Here is a 16204-nt window from a genome sequence, read left to right on the forward strand (position 1 = left end):
GAAGAAGTGCTAGCAGAATTAGACACAAAATATTTTTATGGCTGTTGCTTCATGATAGAGTCATCACAGGAATCTTATCAACATGAAATCTATGCACTTAGATTGATATGACTGTGTTTTCTGCCACGATGGAGCCAAAGAGACTTCACTACATCTCTTTTGGTATTGCACATTTGCTCAGGATTGCTAGGCCACCATCATCCCCTCTAGAAAGACATGAACTTCCATCAATGATGATGTTCTGCTAGCTCATCAAAATTTGGCTAAAGCTATTGCGACGGACATCCTCATCCTTGGACGTTGGAGTATTTGGAATCAAAGAAATGGTAAGGTGTTCAGGAGAGAAGTGACATGCAAAAACTCATGGAAATACATGCTCAAGAAGGACCTTTCCCTTCTAGTACATATGACCAAGCAAAAGTGTGTGACAACACTCAAGGATTGGATTAGTTCTCATCTTGATGGATGATACCCGATTGCTAATTTTTTCCACTCATTTTTTTGATTCTCATGACCGTAGAACAATTTTTCTACTGTATTTCAATAGTTAAATATGTACAAAAAGTAAAGTAAATGGAGGATAGAGTCCTCATCCAACACTTGTTCTAGGAAACAACAACATTATAGCAAATTAGAGATAAAGCTCAGTCCAGTTCTTGATCTTCTCAACAGTACTAGCTTGGCTCTAATCATAGTAGCTTTAAGACATTCTTTGAGGTGGTAGGTCCAACCGTGTAGATGAGGGAAAACACTTCTAAAAATCTTGTTATTACGAACAAACCAAATGCCCCAGCAACCCGCAATGAGAATAGTCATACCAATCTCTCCTGGTAACAAGTTTAATGATATACTGGGCTCATCAAAGCTGGAAATTCCTCTTAGCTTCTGTGGCAAAATAGTATCCCAGGATGAAAGTGCAAATGGGCAATCCCAGAGTAGATGGAAGAGTGTTTCTTTGGTGTGGTCTAAACACATAGCACAATTGTAACTTTCCAAGTACATGGTTTTCCTGTGGAGAAGATTTCTTGTGTTGATTCTGTCATACAGAAGCAACCAGAAGAAGATTTTATGTTTGAGCCTGACTGGGCTTTTACAAATAAGTTTGAAGATGAAATGAGCAATGCTCTGTCCCATCAGGTACTTGTACATTTTCATAGATGAATAGTGGTTCTCATCAGCAAGTAACAAATTGAGTTGAGTAAAGTGCTGGAATGCTTGCTGTGAGAGGGGTCTATAAAATAACTGAGCAAGATCCTCTGTCATGTGGGCATTCTCCAAAGAGATGTCCTGGTTGTTGGTGAATGAGTATAGTTCTGGCCAAGCAAGTTTCAATGGTTGTTCATGCCATACATCCTCCAAGAAAGAAATGGTGTTCCCTCTGCCTGCTATGCATGTGGCCTGGTGTTTATAACAAGGTAGTAGTTTGAGGATAGCTTTCCACCAGAATGATCCAATCTCTCTGTTGCTAGGTAATGCATGTTGATAATAAGTCTCCCATATAATGTTGACTCATGGGATGTCTTCCTGATTGAGGATAGCTTTCCACCAGAATTTTCCACTCATGATGATACCGACCTGGAACCGGATAGCCTTCTTATTTTCTTATTCTTTTTGTTTGTTTTGTCTGTACATATTACTTCTTTAATAATTAAATTAATGAAAATACCATAGACCAATTGTTCTATGGTTTGTGCTTTAAAAAAAAAACCGCTTTATATCTCCCTGATTTGGACCAGCTAGGAACAAGCATCCGAGCAAAGTCGCTTTTCTCCGATGAATTGATATTTCTCCCGAAGCATATATTCTGACACCACTCACTCCGCTTCGTCGTCTGCATGCTCTGTGTATATTCTGACACCACTCACAGGATAAAACAAGGGACCATTAATTTATGCGCTTTTACCTACATTTTCTGGCACAGATGCTGAACTCCTTCCGTTAGACATTCAACATGCAGTGCAATCCATGGTAGATACTCCCTCCGTTCTAAAATAGATGACTCAACTTTGTACTAATTTGGAACGGAGGGAGTATATGGCATCGTGCATTAGGTTGGTGAGCCCATTTTGTCATTCGATTCTCCATAGCTACCTAGCTCGCTTTAGCTCAATTTCCTTCACCAACCGAACCAAAAGAGTACTATTCTTGATCAAAAGATCATTCCTCCTAATCCATGTGTTACATACTCTGGAGACTGGAAGAGAGAGTGAGACACACACACACACACACACAGAGAGAGAGAGAGAGAGAGAGAGAGAGACGTGCGGTAAGAAGTGTGGGAGCTGAAAGTCGATGAGTTCACATGTGCGGACACATATATACGCAGATGGGAGAGCGAGAGAGATGGATTACGCTTACGCAGCTCCTGATAGGCAAATGGGTTGCTCTCCCTTGGGCAGGATGATATCTAAAGTCATCAAGAAATGCAACGGTACGTTATATATATACTCATACTGAAAGTCCAAATCATGCATGCATGAGCTTTCTATCCGTCTCTCCTTGTGAGCTTTTTCTGTAGTCTCACTTCTGAATCATGTACCACGACTATCTCAATTTCGGTGCAACGTCTCACAGGGCGGAGAGGACGGACGAGGCACGAGCATCTGGACTACGCCATGGCGCACCCTCACGCTCAAACACACTACGTGCGGCCAGACGCACGCACGGTCACCTACACCACCACCAGCAACCTTCCCAGCTCCCACGCGATGCCGGCGCAGCAACCGCCAGTCCACGGCCCGTACGGCCCCGCCGCCGGCGCGCCGCCTCGAGCAGACGGCAAGCCACGCAAGCGCAAGAAGTCCAAGTCCAAGTCCAAGCACGTCCGGTTCAACACGCCGGGGCCGGGGCCGGGGCCACCGCCGAACGCTGCCGACGCGTACCAGCATCAGCATGCACCGCCGGCGGCAGGGACAAGCGGTGACGCGGTGTACGGCGACCAGCACCAGCACCACGCGGCCGCCTCCCACGCCTACGCCCCAGCGCCGCAGGGGCAGGGGCACGGGCACGGGTACGGATACGGCAGGTACGCGCCGTCGCCGCTGACGCGGTGGGAGATGCTGGGCGCCGGGGGCACACCGAGGCGGCACGAGTACTTCTCCGGCGAGTACCGGTGGTACTACCCCACGCCGGTGCGCGAGGGCATCTACAGCATGGCCACGGACGCCAACCGGCTCACGGCCATCTTCAGCGAGGAGAATCCCAACGCTTGCACCATAGTCTGAACCACCGGCCGGCCAGTGGTCAGGGAATAATTTGTTTTTTCTGAATATTTTTTCGTACAGTAGTAATTATGCGAATATGATGCTTGTAGTATTGTGTAGAACAGTAGGAGAGGCTAATGGCAGTAGTGTGTTTTAGTTTTGTGATGGACACCATACAGTTTAGTGGTGCTCTATGGCTGGTGAAATGGATTTGTTCTATGTTTCGGCTTATATTCTCCCTGTCCCATGCACGCGTTGCATTTTCAGAGAAGTCGGCAGAAGTAACTCCCTCCGTCTCATAATATAAGAACGTGTAGTGTGAAAAATATTCTTATATTATGGAACAAATGTGTTTGATAGATGTTGGAGTGGTGTTTCGTGTCTACCCGTTTGAGCGCATTCGGGTAACATTCCTTGTAATTATGTTTTCTGTATTCTATAAAAATATGATATGTCATTGGAGCACTCTTGAAAAAAAAACTTCTTTACATTAACAACTCCAAAAAGAAGACTAACTAAAAAGGGCATCTTTACATTAACCACTCCAAAAAGAAGACGTAGTTTTACTATCTAAATTCACAATATGGGAAATCAAGTTGACACTAATGCTCAACAGACCAGTAGCCATCCATCAGTAGTGGTGAGGGTCATCACTAACGGGTCACCACCGACCTATCAGTGTTGATGTTTAACACCACGGGTAAAAAAACGATCGATCTTGTTTTCACACTAAATTTCTCATACGATATTTAGCCAATGATTACAAAATCATAATCGTGAAGTGCTTTTGAGTACAAACCAGGACCAGTCTAAGATTTCAGGGGGGCGGGGCGAAAAGAGAACATGGGGCCCTTTAAAATAATTCTAATATTCTTAGATAATACTAAATCGCGAACAATGTATCAAAAAGGAGAATTGGAGATATGTCTTCTTTGACACTGTGCCATCAGGATTCTTCTGTCGACCACTCGCCTCTCAACATGGCCTCGTGGGGCCGGTGATGTGACATCTCCAGTCAAATGGCACTAGAGATCAAGCGTTGGTCGTAGGCAGCCAGGCATGGGCCGATTGCACGAGACATTCAATTTTCCTTTACCATCATGTGAGCCAAAATGTGATCACATGCACTAGAGGACGAGCTAATTTTTTCTTTCATATGGATAGCACCATGATGAAATATATGTGATTAAAATTACAATCAGCCAGATAGCCACTACAACCAGCCTACATGAACATACAGAGACCAAAGTATGATATGAAAAACGTACAAAAAAATAAAGTTGATAGAACAGTGAGCTAGCTTGGAATGAAACTTAACTAAAAACATGTTTGAACCGGTGGGCTCCCCACTCAGGGCCGGCCCGGGGGGGGGGGGGGGGGGGGGGCAGGGGGGGCGGCCGCCCCGGGCCCCCACAAGGTAGGGGCCCCCACCCAGGTATGTACTAGGTATATACGTATAGCAGGCTGTAGGACCATGTCAAACAAAATAGTCAAAGCCTTTCACGCACACGCACAGAATCGCAAGAGATACGAGCAGCAGCGGCAGGATTAGCGACATGCGCGGTTAGCGGCTTGATTAGCGATTGCTTTCCTTCGTCCTCCACGTGAAAAAAAAGACAACAATATGCGGCAGGATACTCGACAGTTCGACCCGTCTCATCATGCAGGCTCTCAGCCCTAGGGCCTAGGCCGCCGCCCGCCGTCGCCGACACGGCGACACCGCGACACGCCGTACTGCAGGTCTGCCCACTCCCATCTGGCTCTTGCTAATTTCTAATTCTCTTCTCCTAATCTCCTTCCTAATCCAGTTCACAGCTGATTTCAATTCAGGGGGCCCTCACGCTTGGTCAATTGCTCATTGCTCTCCGAGTCTAGGCGTTGTAAATAGCACACGGACTGACGCAGAACCAGGTATATTATATTTGCGTTTGGGCGTTTCCTTGATGCGTATGTGGTACTGTTCAATAATTGATGCAAAAATTACTTTTTCAGGATTGTGTGTTAGCATGCCTCCGAGAAACAGGACATATGCATCGGGTAGTAAAAAAAGGAAAAAGAAGAAGGCCGTAGATACATTGGTACAATCACAGCGTGGGCATCTGCACTTATATTACAAGAGTACTTCCACTACTTCGATAAACCCAGGTGATGAGTTGGCGATAGTTGCCATAGAGGAAGAGCAACAAACTAATGTGAATTCAGAATCCGATCAGCAAGAAGAAAATGTCGAAACCAACATCGACGACAGCAATGTAAGTGGCTCCGAGAATGTAGGTAATTCATCGGATGCACAAGAACAGTCTCCTAGTGTTGATGAACAAGTCTATACTCCTGATATTTATGATCCAAGAAATTGGGATAATCTTGACAATAAAGCAAGAGATGTATTAGTTGAGAAAGGGCCAATGAGAGAGGAAGAGAATAAAATGGAATACCGTGTAGATGATGCAGGAAGACATTTTTCCTATGCTCACTATCATAGGAAATTAAGCAATGGAGAGAAACATGATAGAAAATGGCTAGTTTATTCAGAAGGTGTTGACAAAGTTTTTTGCTTTTGTTGTAAGATCTTCAAGTCTAGCAGTAGCAGGAGTCAGAGTTCCTTAGCACATGATGGATTAGATCATTGGAGGCACATTAGTGAGAAGCTTAAAGAACATGAAAATAGTGTTGATCATATTAATAACATGAACAAGTGGAATGAATTAAGGATTAGACTACGGAAAGAGGAAACTATTGACAAGGACTTGCAGCATCAAATAACAAAGGAGAAAGAACGTGTCAGGCAAGTTTTGTTAAGAATAATAGCCATTGTGAAATATCTTGGTAAACGCAACTTGGCTTTTCGCGGAAACAGTGAGCAACTTTACAAGGATGATAATGGTAATTTCTTAGCTTGTGTTGAGATGATTGCAGAATTTGATTTGGTAATGCAAGACCACCTTAGACGTATCCAGAACAAAGAAATTCATTACCATTATCTCAGTCATAAAATTCAGAACGAGTTGATATCTCTTTTGGCTGCTGACATCACATGTTCTATCATAAAGGTTGTTAAAGAGGCCAAGTATTTCTCTGTTATCCTAGATTGTACCCCTGATGTCAGTCATCAAGAACAAATGACTTTTTTAGTTCGTTGTGTTAATTTGTCGGATGGGAGAATAAAAATTGAGGAGTTCTTTCTGGGGTTCTTGAAGGTGGATGACACTTCTGGCTTAGGGATTTTTAAAGTACTGCTTGAATCTATGGAGACTTTTGGCTTAAATATTAATGATATAAGGGGTCAAGGATATGACAATGGTTCTAACATGAAAGGAAAATACCGAGGGGTACAATCTAGGTTACTTGATGTGAATCCAAGAGCATTATATATGCCATGTGCTTGTCATAGTCTTAATCTCACTCTCTGTGATATGGCAAAAACATGTGAGAAAGCTGTTTCATTTTTTGGAATTGTTCAGCGCATATATATATTATTTGCTGGTTCTACGAAAAGGTGGAATGTTTTGCTTAAACATGTTCCTAGTTTGACTGTGAAATCATTGTCTAACACTCGCTGGGAGAGTCGAATCAAAAGTGTTACAGCAATAAGATATCAAGCCATTGAGTTAAGGTCAGCTTTGTCTGAGTTACGTGATGCTTCTGACACTGAACCTAAGGATAAAAGCGACGCAAAAAATTTATTTGATGCACTTGGTCGCTTTGAGTTTCTAGTTGGTATGATTATCTGGCATGATATTCTGTTTGCTGTAAATAAAGTTAGCAAGATGCTGCAATCGTCAACCATGTGTATTGACTCTGCTTTGAAGCAAATAAAAGGTATAACAGAATATTTTGAGAAGTACAGAGATGATGGGTTTTCTTCAAGTTTGACCATCGCCAAAGGTATTGCGACTGAAATGGGAATTGATCCCGTGTTTCCAATGAAACGTCATGCTAAGAGGAAGAGACAGTTTGGTGAAAGTGATTGTCAAGAAGAAATTCTAGAAGCTGAGAAGGCTTTTCGTGTTAAATATTTTTTTGTTTTGGTTGATATGGCGGTCACTTCTTTGAAGGATAGATTTAAAGAACTAATGGTGTTCAAAGATATCTTTGGATTTTTATTGAGCTCGGGCACCCTGAAGTCATTAAGTGATAATGAACTTGAAGAGTGTTGCACAAAATTTGCAGAAACATTCTCTCTTGATGGTTCATCTGATGTAGAGGTATATGATCTTATTTCTGAATTGAAGATTATGAGATTCACTTTGCCAAATGGCGTAATGTCTGCCATGGAGATTTTTGGGCATGTTAGAGAAGTTGATTGTTATCCGAATATCTCCATTGCTTATCGCATCTTATTTACTGTGCCTGTGACGGTCGCATCGGCCGAGAGAAGCTTTTCAAAGCTGAAATTGTTGAAGAATTATTTGAGGTCAACAATGACTCAAGAAAGGTTAAATGGTTTGGCTACATTATGCATCGAGAAGAAATTATTGGATGAGATTGACATCGACCCTATCATAAGCGACTTTGCATCGAGGAATGTTAGAAGACATTTTTAAGGTATTATGTATATTTTTTTATACGCATACATATTTTGGATTTAAGTGTTACTGATTATATGTGTGTGTGTGTGTGTGTTTTTAGACAACTATATATATGCACACGTATATTACAATGGCTCGTATATTAGGGCCCCCAATTTTAAGTTCGCCCCGGGCCCCCGAAATCTCAGGACCGGCCCTGTCCCCACTCCAGCCTTGTTTTCGTATGTTTTCCAAAGGGAAACCGGATTCCATTACTTGTCATAATAGAACACCAGTTTCAGAAAACAACTAACTATTTCTTCCCTAAAAAAAGTTCAGAAAACAAACTGAAAGAAAGGAACATATCACAACCAAAAGGACACAATCCCCTGGCCAAAGTGCCAACTAAACCAGATCAACCAGCACATAAATGGTCATCAACAGAGCACCAAGTATTTTTTTTAGGAAAACAGAGTACCAAGCTAGAATTATAAACAGGGAACTATAGCATGCATGAGAGCTATATCACAAGCGAGATATATGCTTCTCTCGCTTGAAGCACTTTCCGGTCGCTACAGTGCCAGGCCCGCTTAGTGTTGTATTGAATTCATACTCCAGTCAACTCATTTTAAAGTTCGAACTAATGGAGGGTGGTGGGCAATATATTTCAACACTCCCCCGTATGTCTAGTCTTATTTAGTCCTTAGACGTGGGATTGATGTAGGCCGCAGAATCTTTTTTTAATACTGCGTTGGCAGGGTCTTGAACTCAAGACCTCTTGGCTCTGATACCATATTGAATTCATGCCCCAACCAACTCATCCAAAAGTCCAAACTTATGGAGGGAGGTGGACAATATATTTCAACAAGTTGTAGCACCATTCTTTCACTGTGTTCACTGTTTTGCTTCGTTTTTAGGGTTTTTCTTTTTCTTTCTTTTTTCCTTTGGTTTTCTTCAGTTTTCTTTTGTTTCTTTTTTGTTTTTACTGGTTTTCACATTGTTTCATTATTTTGCGTTGCATTCTTCTGTATCTTTTTCCTTTTGTTTTATTTGCTTCTTGGTTTTCTTCGGGTTTTTACATTTTTCACTATGTTCCATTGTTTGGATCGGTTTTTTCTGTTTTCCTTTTAATATATTCTTCTGTTTTCTTTGTTTCTTACTAGTTTTCTTGGCTTTTTACCTTTCTTCTTACACATTGTACAATTTCGTGAACATCATGAAACATTTTTCTATACATGTTTATCATTTTTAAAATACATGATTAACATTTTTATAAATATATATGTTCTTAGGACTACTTTTGTCATATAGATTATACATTTTTAAAACAGTAGAAATATTTTTTCTACTCATTTAACATTTTTGAAATACGTAATAACATATTTTTAGGTATACATTTTATTGTATACTTTATATATATGGATTGTACATTTTTCCTGTACTTAATAAAAAAATTATACATCTTTAATTTTTTAATATATAATTATTATTTTTTCAGATATATGTTTTGATGTCCACTTTTTCCATACAGATTGTAAAATTATATATGTATGTATGTATGTATGTATGTGTGTGTGTATATATATATATCGGAATCATTTATTTATATACCTTTAACATTTTTTAAGTATAGTATTAACATTTTTCTCAATTATACTTTCTCACATATATTCTACAATTTGTATACATACATTGTACATTTTTTATACATCAGGAACATTTTCCTATGCAAGTTCAACTATTGTGCCTCTCACAAAAGAATACATATGCCCTCATGAGAAACAAATATTTGCCTCTCCTGTAAGCAATATAACATGTTTTTCCTTTCCGAGAGGCATAGCTATGCATCCCTCGGAAAAAAAGTGTGCCTCTTGTGAAAGAAAAAAATGCATTCCTCATGGAAACAAAAAAAATGTGTTTTTTCATGCAAAAAAAATCTTAGGAAAACCGAAAAAACATCTAAAGCTCAAAAACGGGTACAAAAACAAATAAATTCATGAGGGGGCGCCCAACAGACGACACGTGGCGCCGGCTAAGTGGCACGCTTTTAGCCCACTAAAAGTGAGCCTTGAGGGGCTCCCGCAAGGGGTATCCTCAGTTAGCTACTCTCGTGACATTGGCATGCCCCTCTACAGGAAGTATTGGCCCCACCTGCTGCGGCCCAACGTCACTTAACAATCACTATTATTCCTTTCAATAATATAGAAAGAAAGGCCCGAGGCCCAATTCACGGAATAGCAAACGATTCAGCTTTCTTCCTTCTGGAAACGCAGAGTCGAAACCTCATTTAGGGCCTTAAAGGCCATTTATAAGTGTCTGGGTAAAGGGCGTACAGACCCCCTCCACTTTGAGCTCGGCCCAGTTAATGCTTATCTTCTCGTTCACAAACATATGTCACGCGTCAGGTTTATGTTTCGAGCGGTCCAGGTAATTTCTTTCTCACCAGTTTTGGGTTCCACCAGTTTTTTCTGGAGCGCTTTTCCCTGGTTCTATATAGGACAAATTTTGTACATTTTTTTTCTTTTTCATTTCCATTTCCATTTTCTTTTTTTCCAAAATTTTCAAATTTTATTAAATTCTCCAACTTTTTTTCAAATTTCATGAACTTTTTTCAAATATGTGAATTTTTATTTTTATTTTTTGTGAACTTTATTTCGAATTTGTGAACATTTTTTAAATTATAATTCTTTTCAAAACTCCTCATTTTTTTAAAAAAAGTGAACAATTTTCAAATGCATGAACATTTCCAAATCCGTGAACCTTTTCCAAATTTTGTAAACTTTTTCTGGAAATTCTTGAGTTTTTTTCAAATTCATAATTATTTCAAAATTCATGAATTTTTTCTTAAAAAATTTGAACTTTTTTCATATAGGTGAAACTTTTTTGAAAAATTTGAATTGTTTTCAGACCCGTGTTTTTTGTTTAACAATTTCTTAAAAATTATTTTTCAAAAGTTCACGGTCAATGGTCACCACTCAACTAGTTAATGGTCCACCTGGCAATCCATCAAAGGTCTACCTGTCAACCAGTTGTAGCTAGGCCGGCCCAACACACGGGTGGGGGGCAGTTTGCCTAACTGGCGCTTAAGGTGCTGGTAAGGAGCTTTCGCAAAAAACTTGTTTTGGTGCTCCAATGGTGATTGGTACAAGGGCGCTCACTCCTCCATGCTCACCAATACCTGGATAGGGGCCCCCTTTGTTTTAGGAGCCCAGGGCGGCTGGCCCGTCCCCCCCCCCACCCCCCTCTCATGGTCAGCCCTGGTACCAATCTAGTGTTGTCTATTTTGTATAACATAAACCACATTATTTTACTCATTGATGATCAAAGTAGGAGTTTAGTCACTATAACTACTTTTTATACTTGAAGTCGGAGGGAGTAGTGAGAATGTTTTGTAACCCGCTGACATTACCATCCATGATAAATTGGAATGGGAAAAGGAGATGCGCTTAACACTTACAATTTCTGAACCACAAGTGCGGACTTCGAAATAGCGGTTTAAATAATTCATGAAGGTTAGATATATATAATAAAGAATTCAGATATCCAGAGATTGGCTCGAGCAAGATAGCTCATAGTGCCAAGAACACTGCCCTGGCTGCGGATGTTGGTGCGATGGAAAAATGGTATTTTTTTCTCTTGGTGGGGGACGCAAAAACTACCTTTCTTTTTCTAAAGGGCGACGCTAGGCGCCGGCGCACCAGCCGAACGGTTGGGCCGGTCCAGCCCTGGCCACCCGATGCAGTGGTAAATACCATCAGATCTGTTCCCCGCTTCGTCCTCCTCGCAGTCGCCCCCCTCCCCCTCCCCCACAATGAAATTTGGAATGCCCTCGAGCGCCGCCGACGCCCCGCCACACACCCGCGAGAGAAACGAGCGAGCTTGAAGCACCACCGCGGCGCCCTCGTCGCCGGTCGCCGCCCTCGTCCCCCAGCTCCACCCATGCAGCAGCTGCACCCTCTAGTTGGAGCTCCGCGTGGCGATGGCTGTAGCTCGGTGGCGATGCAACACCGCCCATGCCGTCAACTGCCATGCCAGGCTGAAGCTTTTTTTTTCATGGCCGTTGAAGCTTTTTCCAAGGTTGAAGCTTTTTACAAACCAGTTGAAGCATTTTCACACATCGGTTGAAGCTTTTTCCGCGCCGCTCGAAGATATTTTTTCACAGTTGAAGCTTTTTATACACGTTTTTGCTGCAAACGGCATGAGGAAAATGCTACAAACCAATGGCCATTTTTGCTACAACCAGGAAGACGATGAAAGTGTGGCCGGCGACGACCGCGGTGGTTGTAGCAAAAATGACCGCCGGTGGTAGCTTTTTTCGCTGCCGGTTGAAGCTTTATCCCTCTATGGTAAAAGCTTTTCTGTAAACGATTGAAACTTTTTTTGTTTTGAGCAACGTCTGGGTGAAATCTGCCTCTATTGTTTGATTGAAGCTTTTTTTCGTCGAAGGTTGTAGCATTTTTTATAGACGGTTGTAGCTTTCCTATATGGCACTGAACGCTTGCAGCTTTTTTATATCCGGTTGAAGCTTTTCATCTAGAGTTTGAAGCTTTTTTTAGCGGTTGCAGCACATTGGGGGTTGTGGCGGGGTCTGCAGTGCCTCGCCTGTAGGTTCGCTGGGATACGGCGCCCCCCAGCAGCGGCGGCCATGGGTGTCAGGACCGCGGCATCGTCATGGCCGTGGTCGAGGCCTGCGAGGAGTTGGCTTGTCATCGGAGGGAGCGGCCATGACAGCCGCAGAGGAGCTTGTGCGAGGAAGAAGGAAGGGATGAGGACGAACGGTTAAGAGGATAAGGTTGCGTAGAGAGAAAAAAACGATTCATGGGCCTAACTGTATTGAGCGCGGAGGGATCGTGAGGCGTACCATTGAAAACAGATCGCGCGACTCGCGCTCGACCGGCGCTGCGTTCGGCCGGCGCACCGAACGCAAACGTTTCCCTTTTCTAAAACACCAAATATCACACATGTTTGTACGGATCTTTCATACCATCTCATAGAATGGTCTACCCTGCAATATACTGAGTAGCCGAGATTTAATTTCAACCAGTGGGTCTCGACCCCAAAGATATAAAGCTATCGCCCAAGAAGGCCTTGAGACTTTAATCGCAACAAGCTGGTAAATTTGTTCATAGGCGGCCATGATTGCGCAGAATCTACAAAAACTATTAGAAAACAAAATAAATCAAAACTCAAAAGAAAGCCAAAAAATGTTCAGCTACTCCACCTCCCCTTTGGGCACGCGTGCGGCCACCTCCGCCGTCGGCGGTAGGCGTCGGGTGTCGCGAAGATACTGGATATCGTCGTTGGTGACGTTGGATCCCTCCCACGAACCTTTCGGCGGTGCCATCCGCAGTGCTCGGCGTGGGTGCGAGGCGCGTTGGCTGAGGCGAGGAGTAGGAGCGGCGGCTGGGCGTGGTAAGAGCGGTGGCAGTGTTTCGCTCGTGAGCAGCAGGGCGTTGCGGCGTCCGACGGCTCAGAAGCAAGAGCAAGGGAAGAAGAAGGGGGTGGGGGCACGTGCATGAATGATCTTCGCCGCCCCTCCCCCCGATTTATAACCACGACGAGAACGTGGGGAAGTGGGATCGGTTGCGCCCGCCCTTTCCACTTTCCGGCAATGTGTGGGCACGATCCACGCACGAATTAACTGCATCAAGAAGGACAACCGTCTGCCGCCGCCATATTAAGGGCCTGTTTGGTTAGAGTTCTCACCATCATGCCTGGGAAAAAAGGTTGCCTGGATACAGCCTGAGAGGATGCAAAAATTTGCCAGGCTTGCCTACTGGACTTGTGTTTGGTTCTTATCCATGGCCTGGCTGATGTGACGTGAGTATTATAGTATTTTTCAAAGTGAACACCATAGAGCACCCATGTCTTAATTACCTCCAGGCCGATGCTGCAGCCCGCCGGGTGATACGTCTCCGTCGTATCTATAATTTTTTATTGTTCCATGCCAATATTATACAACTTTCATATACTTTTGGCAACTTTTTATACTATTTTTGGGACTAACATATTGATCTAGTGCCCAGTGCCAGTTTCTGTTTGTTGCATGTTTTTTGTTTCGTAGAAAATCCATATCAAACGGAGTCCAAACGGGATAAAAACCGACGGAGATTTTTTTGGAATATATGTGATTTTTGGGAAGAAGAATCAACGCGATACGATGCTCGAGGGGGCCACGAGGCAGGGGCGCGCGCCCCAGGGGGTCAGGCGCGCCCTGGGCTCTCATGGCCACCCCATAAGGCGGATGGTGCCCTTCTTTCGCCGCAAGAAAGCTAATATCCGAATAGAGATTGTGTCCAAAATTCAGCCCAATCGGAGTTACGGATCTCCGGGAATTTAAGAAACGGTGAAGGGCCAGAATCTGGAGCGCAGAAACAGAGAGAGACAGAGAGACAGATCCAACCTCGGAGGGGCTCTCGCCCCTCCCATGCCATGGAGGCCATGGACCAGAGGGGAAACCCTTCTCCCATCTAGGGAGAAGGTCAAGGAAGAAGAAGAAGAAGGGGGGCTCTCTCCCCCTCTCTCCCGGTGGCGCCGGAACGCCGCCGGGGCCATCATCATCACAACGACCTACACCAACACCTCCATCGTCTTCACCAACATCTCCATCACCTTCCCCCATCTATCTACAGCGGTCCACTCTCCCGCAACCCGCTGTACCCTCTACTTGAACATGGTGCTTTATGCTTCATATTATTATCCAATAATGTGTTGCCATCTTATGATGTCTGAGTAGATTTTCGTTGTCCTACCGGTAATTGGTGAATTGCTATGATTGGTTTAATTTTCTTGTGGTTATGTTGCTGTCCTTTGGTGCCCATCATATGAGCGCGCGCGTGGATCACACCATAGGGTTAGTTGTATGTTGATAGTACTATGTATTGGAGGGCAAGAGTGACAGAAGCTTCAACCTAGCATAGAAATTGATGCATACAGGATTGAAGGGGGACCAATATATCTTAATGCTATGGTTGGATTTTACCCTAATGCACGTTAGTAGTTGCGGATGCTTGCTAATAGTTCCAACCATAAGTGCATAGAATTCCAAGTTAGTGATGACATGCTAGCAGTGGCCTCTCCCACATAAAACTTGCTATCGGTCTAGTAAAGTAGTCAATTGCATAGGGACAATTTCGCAACTCCTACCACCACTTTTCCACACTCGCTATACTAACTTTATTGTGTCTTTATCTAAACAACCCCTAGTTTTTATTTACGTGCTCTTTATATTCTTGCAAACCTATCCAACAACACCTACAAAGTACTTCTAGTTTCATACTTGTTCTAGGTAAAGCGAACGTCAAGCGTGCGTAGAGTTGTATCGGTGGTCGATAGAACTTAGGGAATATTTGTTCTACCTTTAGCTCCTTGTTGAGGATATAACCATTAGAGTCACCCGCCCAGGAGGGGCCGGGTTACTCATAATGATCATCACGCGAAGCCCAGTACCAAACTTGAAGACGGCGGGTCAATAATGGGCTTAAGACCCGGAGGCGGCTCAAGGCCCGTAGTTATAAACCGCCGTTATGGCAAGACTTGTAGTGTAAGGCAAGAGTAGTTAAGAGTCCGGGCCGGGCACTGTTATAAGTCGGCCGGGACTCTGAGAGCCGCTGGGTGTCAACCTCTCTATATAAAGGGACGACCCGGCGGCGGTTCAGGGACAAGAAAGATCAAATCGATAACCAGGCAGGGCGGTTTAGCTCCTGGTGGTCGAAACCCTAAGCAATACAACCTCAACTGGACGTAGGCTTTTACCTTCACTGTAAGGGGCCGAACCAGTATAATCCTCGTGTCCTTTGTCCCGCTTAACCCCTTTAAGCTTCCCAGCTGCGATGGCTCCACGAGTAAGTCCTTGCACGAGGACATCTGCCGTGACAATTCCACGACAGTTGGCGCCCACCGTGGGGCCAGCGCACGGTGGATTTGAGTTCTTGAAGGGCAGCTTCGAAGGGCTCAGGGGATACGCTGTGGGCCGGATGACCAAGAGTCGTCGCGGCAAGCTCTACATCGACGATGCAAACTGGGGCCCCGACGCCGGCTCAATCAAGTATGGGTACCGGGTCCCCTTCGGCGGAATACATGTCTTCATTGGCAAGATTGGTGAGCCGGGCCCTGAGCCGGACCTCTGCGCCGATCTCATCGAGATGGCTCAGCGTGCACGACCCGCCCGGGCTCTACCTGCCTTGAAGCATGCTTTCGTGGGATGTGTCCATGGAGGACTCTCTGAAGGATCTGGATGTAGTGATGAGACGGCCGCCGGCTCTGACGGCGAGTCGGCTACGGATGAGTCAAACTCGTTGTATCAACTTCAAGATGGCAGGCTCAGGGGTTGTTCCGATGGCGACAGCATTCCGGACCCCTTTGAGCCGCCGAGCTGGGTTGGAATCTTCATGGCCGGCGCACAGCCTGTTCAAAACCCCGCCGCCGGGTCAGGAAGCCATGTGCCCTCGCCGGCTCAGGTGCTGATGGATCTCACGGACAAGATGACGGCCC

General features: G+C 44.1%; 2 protein-coding genes across 2 annotated transcripts; both read left to right on the top strand.

The window, feature by feature from the left end:
- The first annotated feature begins 2150 nt into the window (after nt 1–2150).
- LOC109743272 (uncharacterized) lies at nt 2151–3436 on the top strand. Its single transcript, XM_020302353.4, has 2 exons — nt 2151–2431; nt 2575–3436. Exons 1-2 carry the CDS (start codon nt 2293–2295, stop codon nt 3222–3224), a joined length of 789 nt encoding a protein of 262 aa, XP_020157942.1. The 5' UTR covers nt 2151–2292; the 3' UTR covers nt 3225–3436.
- A 1323-nt stretch (nt 3437–4759) lies between these two features.
- LOC109743269 (uncharacterized) lies at nt 4760–7747 on the top strand. The gene is made up of 5 exons (XM_073503944.1): nt 4760–4766; nt 5349–5473; nt 5771–5988; nt 6061–6130; nt 6665–7747. Exons 1-5 carry the CDS (start codon nt 4760–4762, stop codon nt 7745–7747), a joined length of 1503 nt encoding a protein of 500 aa, XP_073360045.1.
- The last annotated feature ends 8457 nt before the right edge of the window (nt 7748–16204 follow it).

The sequence above is a fragment of the Aegilops tauschii genome, chromosome 7, assembly GCF_002575655.3.
Source record: "Aegilops tauschii subsp. strangulata cultivar AL8/78 chromosome 7, Aet v6.0, whole genome shotgun sequence".
Lineage (NCBI taxonomy): Eukaryota > Viridiplantae > Streptophyta > Magnoliopsida > Poales > Poaceae > Aegilops > Aegilops tauschii.